Below are 8178 nucleotides of genomic sequence, written 5' to 3' on the forward strand. Positions count from 1 at the left end.
AGGTCACGGATAAAAAGTGAATTCGAGTTGATTTTGAATAGCACCCATAGCAAACATAAAGAGACCAGCATCTTGGCAATACTGGTGTAAAAGCTCACGGACGAGATGACCCTGCTCAATAGGTGGGGCACGCCACAAAAATAATCGACGTGTGTTTTTTGAGATGTGCCCAAGTGTAGCAAAAAATCGTTGTTGTTTGGCTAACGGAAGGTCAACCTTATTCTCTGTGAAACCTCAGCTACAATCCAAAGCTTGATACAAGATTCATTCTCGAACACACCGAAAAATGACTTTATTGCTTGCAATTTAGAAACCACCTCCTTCAAATAAATCGAGTTTGATCACCCTCTTTCAGCATCACTTGGCTAGACGTAGTATTAGCACAGCGATTAATGGGATTTCGAAGATTTTCCAGCAACTTGAGGGAGTGTGTTATGCCATCAAGATTTGCTGCGAAATCCTGAATATGATATCAAAGGAAGCATGAGTAGGCCTGTCTACGGCACTCGATGTCAACGCCTAAATCATCATTTGATGAAATTCGACTACTATACAAGTAGTGCGTTATGGCGTCCAATAGCTACTGAATATTGTCTTCAGTGCTAATAATGTAAGCAAAATCCCGTTGCCACATCACTGGAAAGTTCATATCGGGCACAAACAACGTATATTATAAGATTTCTCAGAAATTTTCTCGGTAAAGGGGCGATGTCGGCCGTTGTCCGAAATGGTTGTAGTGACGTTGCTCGGAGTAGGTTTGTGACGACTAGTGTCTTGAAATCTGTTGGAGACCTCCCGGAAGTGGCTGCCAAAACACAATGACCACATTCTATACGGTGTATTCCTGGATTTTAGTTTGTACACAATGATCCAGGTTTTGATTTTCAACAGGTAACAAGTAGCCTACTATTCTACCTATCAAAAATTCACTTTTCCAACCGCGTTTGGTATCCGGATTGCAAGTGTATCTGCGTCTATCTGGATTTCCGGGAAAACTACCAATAAATGGCAAGGTTGTGGTCAGTTGCCTAGACCCAACTACTGCTTGAAAGACAAGACCTCTTGTGCTTGACGGATTCAAAGAACAACTCTTGTTACCCTTGTTAAAAAGGGACGGCCACATGTTACAGCAGATCTGCCTGGAACCTGCTCTGTAGCACATATCAACTGTTAAGTCACGTCGAAAATGAGTTCCATTTTGATGGTTCTGAAAAATGGTTCGCCGGTGTGCTCGTTTGTTTGTTTTGCCACCCTCTTTACTCTATTGGAACAAGTCACTATGTGGCAATTTATGCAACGCTGAGTCACAGCCAAATTACTTAGATAAGTTGATTTTCATCCTATGTTATCCTTGAATTCAAAACTCTGAGGATGACCAACGCAAACCGGTGGACTTTTTATGCGAGTTGAGAGAAATAGTGCTGAATACCGCTAGGCGTCGCGTTTTTGTACTTGCTTAGATTACTTAATTCCCATTGCGTACCATAATAACTCACTAACGCACTATACACACCCACTATTTCTGGATTGTTTGACCATAAAAAGGGGGAGAACTCAAAGTGAAATGCAAAACAAAATTTATGTCTCCGTGTAATGAAGCATTGAAAGCCGTGTTGTCGCATGATTACGGTTGTAGAACATCGCTTCCAGCACCGCCACAGCATGCCATTGTGAATCGTGCAGGTTCGGCAAAATCCTGAACGATGTATTGTACACTATCCTCCCATATATTTTCTAGGCTGACAATGTGATAGTCGGGTACGCTTATGCCGCAAATAGTGAAGGTGTACTTCGGTCAGAAGACGTTTTGTGGAATGTGTGACCCTAAAGCGGTTGGGCTCAAGTTTAATGAGGCGACCAATGTGTAGTTGTCAAAATCCAACCATACGTTGCTTTAGGTTGTACGAAAAAATCAAAAACGCCTTTGAATTTTGCACCTAGGTGCCGCACACATTTCTCTAGCGACCTGTTACCCATATACCCACAGCATTAGTATACACGTGGTTGACCGAGGTGTTATTTAGTTCTCACCATATATGCTTATGAAAGGCATGTGCGCAGGACGTTTTCACTAGAGCCAGTGGATAGGTTTTCTCAAGAGAAATGCCATACACATCTAGTTTGTTTGTGCGTATAAAATGAGATCGGGAGGCAAACTATTCTCACTTGTATCGGGTTGAAGATGAATCGCAAACTGTTGCTGATTTTGCCGGTCTTGATGATGCTACTTGCTAAGCGATGACCAACAGCTTTTTTATCACTATGAATTGAGATGCAATTCGTGCTACTTAACGTGAGCTGTTGTTCCGACATTTTCCAAGCAATCGGGTTTCATGTGATAATAGGACCGAGGACAATATATAGTGTATACATCTTTGGCGGAGGACTTGGCGGAGGTTCTAGATTGTAGGAGAAATGGGAAAAAGCCTTTGTGTATCCTGCTGCAGTTTTATGTGTGAGCACCAGACTCACGAACAAAGAAAATTACCGTTGTGTGCTGATCGGCGATCACTGTTTTGCAGCTCCAGTTTCCAGCACAACGGATATAGTTTGACCATGATATGCACAAACCAGCCAAGACAACATATAGATAGTTTTCCGTCTGATTACCTGGGGCGACAATCGACCAATGGCTTCTCTTCCATCTGGAGTATCTGAGTGGACTTCATGTACCTTCTTCACCCCGTCGATCATTGCGCTTTTAGGGTGCATAAAAAATGCTCATCACATTTGAAAGGTTCAGATCAGTTTATGTAATATATATAGTATATACGTAGCATGAGTGTAGACAGACATGGTAGGGGAGTGAATAGGTTGAACGACCAAAACACGTTCCTTTAAATATAAACCAATATTTTTTTAAAGATTGTGCATTCCAAATATTTTTGATGCATTATGTAATACATTTTTCTATTAAATTGCAATCGGGAAATATTTTTGTACCGTGAAAACTTTGAACATTCTTCACCGAAACCGTCGAATTTTGCGTTTTCAGCTTCCCTGGCCGACACCAGCAGTTTTAATATCCTGGGTAATTTGGATGCCGTATTACAACGAAAATGATCAGGAGATCACAGTTTGAATTTCTCGCATCTAGGCAAATATTTGTGGGATCAACGTGTATCAGTTTGTTGTAGATAGCATGTTGCCTTTTATAATCTTGTAGAGTTGTTCACATGTAAATCGCTTTTCTAAAAAGACTGAGGTTGGCTGCAGTTGCTACGACTGTTTCATTATTTTGTGCCAGATTCCGTTGATTTAGTCCGCGAAACTTCATCTACGTTTGTGAAACGATTTTTGAAATTCATTGCTTTATTTTTTTACTGTAGTTGATGTCATCGTTTTATCGATCAGATTTTCTTTGTTGACTTTCCTACCATCTTTTGAGATACCCCAATTAACGAGTAATCAAAAACACGACAACTCAGTTACCTGATGGTTTCTTTGCCCAAAGCGGCTTCTTCAATTCAAAGTACACTTCACATTTGAAGTGCACATCCCCTTGTCTGTTGCTTTTTGTTTCTATGAAGCCGGTGTGAGTCCCAGGATGATATGCAAATTTCGAATGCGCGAAACAGCAATTAGGTAACTATGCGTGGTTGAGCTACGTATCCCTTAGTGATATTGACCGCCCTAATCTTCCGTCCTGTAAATGCCTGCCAAAAAGACTAACGTATTAATTCGACCGCCACCAAATACTTCGCGTTCCCTCGCTCTAATTTGTGTTACGCAACTCATTGTACTGAAGGGTGCGGCATAAAATATCTGGACATTTCCCTCGATTCCTGTGCATTACTGTTGAAATCCGGACACAGGTTTACCGGCCACCAAGTATGTATTCGAACATTTTGGCAAACATCTCCAGATGAGATGCTCTAAAACCTTCTATCATCCAGTCATTTGCAAAATTTGTAGAACTCAACGACCGTAAGTTGGACACATCCAAGGACGGCGATTTATCCGTTTTGAGATAACTTCGCAACACTTTGGTGAAGAACGTTTATGCCAGAGTTTATTAACCAAACACAGGAATCACAGCGTACAAATTACTGAATAATGGCTTTATAGTTTCGTTGAATTAACTTAGTGTACGTCCGATACATCTGTGAAGATGAACTGGTTGGATAATGGAGAAGCTATGGAAACTGAACATATGATCGTGTCACACAAATTGATAGTGCGGCGGCGCATGCCTTCGAAACATATCTAGATGAACTAGAAAGACGGAAATAATCTATTGCAAACCCCATCATTTCCATCCAGGTCTTCAGGCGTCTACCAGCTTGGCTCTAAGAAACATTTCGTGCCTTGCAAATCGATGAGTGGAATGAAAGCAGACTGAAAATGTGTGCTTCGTTTCCTCTGTAGGAACACCAGATTTGACTTGGTGGCCCGTCAACATGACCAGATATATGTGCTAGTAGTTTTGCAAATCTTGATCGATTTCGGCTACGTTGGATAACCGTAGGTACGGGGTCCTTCCTCCTGGCTAACTCCGCGCAGTACTCCGGGCGTACGTCTGACTATTCAACAGCGGACAATGATTACACCGTGAATTCCCATTTTATTAGACAAATTGCATCGTAGGTGCAGGATCACCGGTATACGTGTGCACATTCATTGATCATGGATCCAAATGACTTGCCAAGCGAGTGACCATGGCATGAAGCCACCTGGTCATCTGGTTACAATCAGAGTCACACCGAAACGCGCTACCAACAGCAGCTCTGGTGAACCCTGTATCGTAAATGTACTTGTTCAAGACCAAAGACACTGTATGAGGTCTCAAAGTTTTAGCAAAACAAGACATTTCTGAGTACTCGTTTCGTTATTCTAACTCTCGGCTTTTCTCTCTGTCTCTTTTTCTCTGTCTCGCCTCATGGAATATCACACTACACTGTAATGTATCCCGCCAATCAAGAAGTGCTTACGTTGCAACATACCATAGTGTATTATTCCACGGTGTATCATACAAGATCATACAATACTTGATTACACTCGGCATAAAATACTTTTGTTTTAGATTTGGTGAGATTTTTCAGAGATGGTTAGTTGACAATTTCAGCCAAATTCACAGGTAATCGCAAGCAACAGTGCTCTGCGTTGCTCACGATTTTGCTCTAATTGAAAAAATAATTCGTCATCACTTCAGCGGGAGCCTACGTGCAGGAGGGTAATTTGCAGAATCGGATACCCTGTCGTCCCCAAAATGTCTTCACCACCACCTTATTCTGTTTAATTTCTTCTGTTGGTCCACTCGTGTCTGGACGAATTTGGCAAGCCCATCACAGCGCGTCAATATCGGTTCAATATTTCAAACGATGAAACAATTCAAGTGTCACTATAACTTCAGACCAACTTGTAAACGGGTGCATTTCCCTAAATGCGTACGAACTGTCTCGTCGTCAGGTAAGCATGGAAGTGCGGATGACATCGCTGATTGTTTCACGGCAACATCGCTTCTAGTTGGCCTTGCTTTCCGCATACTCAGCATTGACAATGTCGCCAACGATTGGTTCACCATTGAGCCACTGGCCATTTATGTTTCAAAGTACCTACCGCAGACAGGTGGGCAGCAGGCAAACGGACGAAGCTAGCCGTACAACTAACTGCTTCCACATTCTTAGGTGTCCATCTTTGAAGACCATTGGGATGACGAATAAAGAGGCGAAGCATTCCGTGTCTCCGTGTTCCCTTGGGCATTCACTGCTTCTTCGGCCACACACTGAAAATGATGCACTTGATTGGATGTGTATCCTATGCATTCCCATTCGCTAAATACCATACGTGGAATTTGTCCCACAATCAGCTGAATTCGATTAGGACAGACTGCGTAAACAATTTTGATCAAACAGGCATGTGGGGTTATCAATCTATCACTTGTGAGTGATCCTAGAGACAATCGTTTTTCCTCCGTCACCCAATTCAACGACATCAACCAGATTAACATTAAGTGTTTTGGTACTGGTGGTTTCAATAAACATCAGCCTACAGAAAGCCTTTCTATGGGACTTGGAACAGTTCAGCTGGAGGTCGTCAGCAGAAGTGAGGATAACCTCGCTTGTTCAACATCGTGAACTTGAGTGCGTTCTGTTGGCAGCTTAAGCGAAATACTCGGGTGACTGTATCATTACGTAGGTGCTTGTAAGTATCCGACATACGACCTGATAGTATGTCAAATCACGCTCTATTGAGTCCCAACCTTCGGTCGTCCGGGACATTCCTCCACTATACGGATTATTGGATGCAGTTCTTGGAAAATCGCACGTGTATGCTCATCCTCTGCGTGTGTTTGAAATACCACATCCTTGTGCTTTATGGTCAACATTGCCTTCATACCTCATCTCATCTCCATCTAAGGCAAATAAATCAGTAAACCGACAGGTAAAACCGTGAACGTACAAAACAACAAACTGTAGACGGGATGAAGTCAGTACACACGAAGCCCACTTTATTTCCATTTCTAAGGCGGTGGTTTAAAGGAAATTAAGTTGAATATTAAATGCGTTCATGAAACCAGATACTATCGGAGCCGTTCTTAAAATGCACAATTTTAAATTCATTCCTCTGATAGTTTAATGTCATCAATGTTGATAAAATGTGACTGAAGAAATACACCCAATTATTTGTTACGACTGGACTGAGAGACAAATGAGTGATTGGTTTGAATACGGGCGGAAGGTGCAGAAGGTCATTTCGGTGCCCGATGACATACGTGAATCACTCGACAGGTGGAGCGCTGTCCAGGCTCATTTGGCTGAACTTCAAGAACAAAGGAAATTGACCATTGGTGTGCAGTGATCACAGATCGTTCCGTTGCCATCGTTTACTGCCTGCTGTTCCATCTAGAGTGCCTACATGGGCTCGAATCACGCAGTTGTCTTTTTCTGCCAGCCGTCAGTCCAAATGAGCGAGACTAAATTCGGTCTCAACTCTGCGTTCAACGTGCACTCGTTTTCAGTGAGTCGTATAAGCGGTCACTATCAGTGTGTAATTCATGCTGGGCCACAATCAGCGGTCGATATCTGTTAACGTGGACGTCTTTATTCGGGCAAACAAGCGGGTACGGTGGGTTGTGTCTTGTTAGGTTGAGCATCCGGGAGCACAGTGACTGTTTGGCTGGCTGTCCCCCTAGGTTATCCGGATAAGCATCGCCGTTATATTTGACGATGGGTTTTATCTTCCGGGGAGGTACCATGCTGGATCGCTGAAGCATTACTCGTTTTCGAGAACGCCAATCTACTAGGCGCTCTTCAATGCTGACGAGCAGCACATTTGGTTTTGCGTGGCAGAGATAACCCGACGTAGCACAGGGGATGCGACATTCTAGTGGGCATGTCATCCAAACGTTCAGTTCACGGACAAATTTTGTTGCCAACTTCATATCAGTAATACAGATTGATGCAGCTCTGGAGAAAAGTGAATGACTCGTAAAAGGTTGTATAATTATTTGCGATCGAAAAATCTAATTCCAATTTGTTTCACTCTCATCTTTAGACGCATTCTCCTCCTTCCCTCGATTTTTGGCCTACTCAAATTTTGAGCTCGTCAAAACCGGTCAGTTTATTTTTACTGGTTGTGGTGGCTTCCGCTCAGATGCACAATTTACAACGAAATGTGATTTTACTTGGTCGGTCGGACCGTTAATCTCTATCCACCTTAGCAATCATAAACCCAAGATTTAACCAGACGCCACATCCAGCTAATGGTGCATCCCCATCTATTCAGATTACATTCGTCCTCACACTATTTAGGACCCTGGTCTAGCATTATCTTGTTGTATGGTGTTATCACAGGCACAACCATCTTGGCGACCAGTTAAACGGTTGGTCTAGCTTATTTCTGAGCGCATGGAAAATGGTGAAGATGATTACCTTGACTGAACACACATCTCACCTGGTGGGTGCTTCAAATCCTCCCTAAGAATGACGAATATTACACATATTTTACTATCTGTGAATCACTGCTGCAACCATATAAACAGAGCTGTCACACGAAGGGAATATGGGCAGAATAGCCAGGGATCAAGCACAACGAAATTTAATCAGTTCCCAATGTATACAAGTTGTTGTTCGACTATAAAATGTGAAATGCTATCACGTGCATATCTTATACAATTTCACTGTTCATATGTAGAATTTGAAAACTGGTTCAGTTCAGGTAAGTAAGCGGCACCAT

General features: G+C 42.5%; 1 protein-coding gene across 1 annotated transcript in view; it reads right to left on the reverse strand.

The window, feature by feature from the left end:
• Window positions 1-6940: 6940 nt before the first annotated feature.
• Window positions 6941-8178, reverse strand: part of T265_10744 (hypothetical protein) — a gene marked incomplete at both ends in the record, with an annotated part of 37563 nt that continues 36325 nt past the window's right edge. Inside the window, one exon of the mRNA XM_009177207.1 lies at window positions 6941-7409. Within this exon, the coding sequence (XP_009175471.1) occupies window positions 6941-7409 (469 nt within the window). The remainder of the gene's footprint in view (window positions 7410-8178) is intronic.

Source organism: Opisthorchis viverrini (assembly GCF_000715545.1).
Source record: "Opisthorchis viverrini unplaced genomic scaffold opera_v5_402, whole genome shotgun sequence".
NCBI classification, from domain to species: Eukaryota; Metazoa; Platyhelminthes; class Trematoda; order Opisthorchiida; family Opisthorchiidae; genus Opisthorchis; species Opisthorchis viverrini.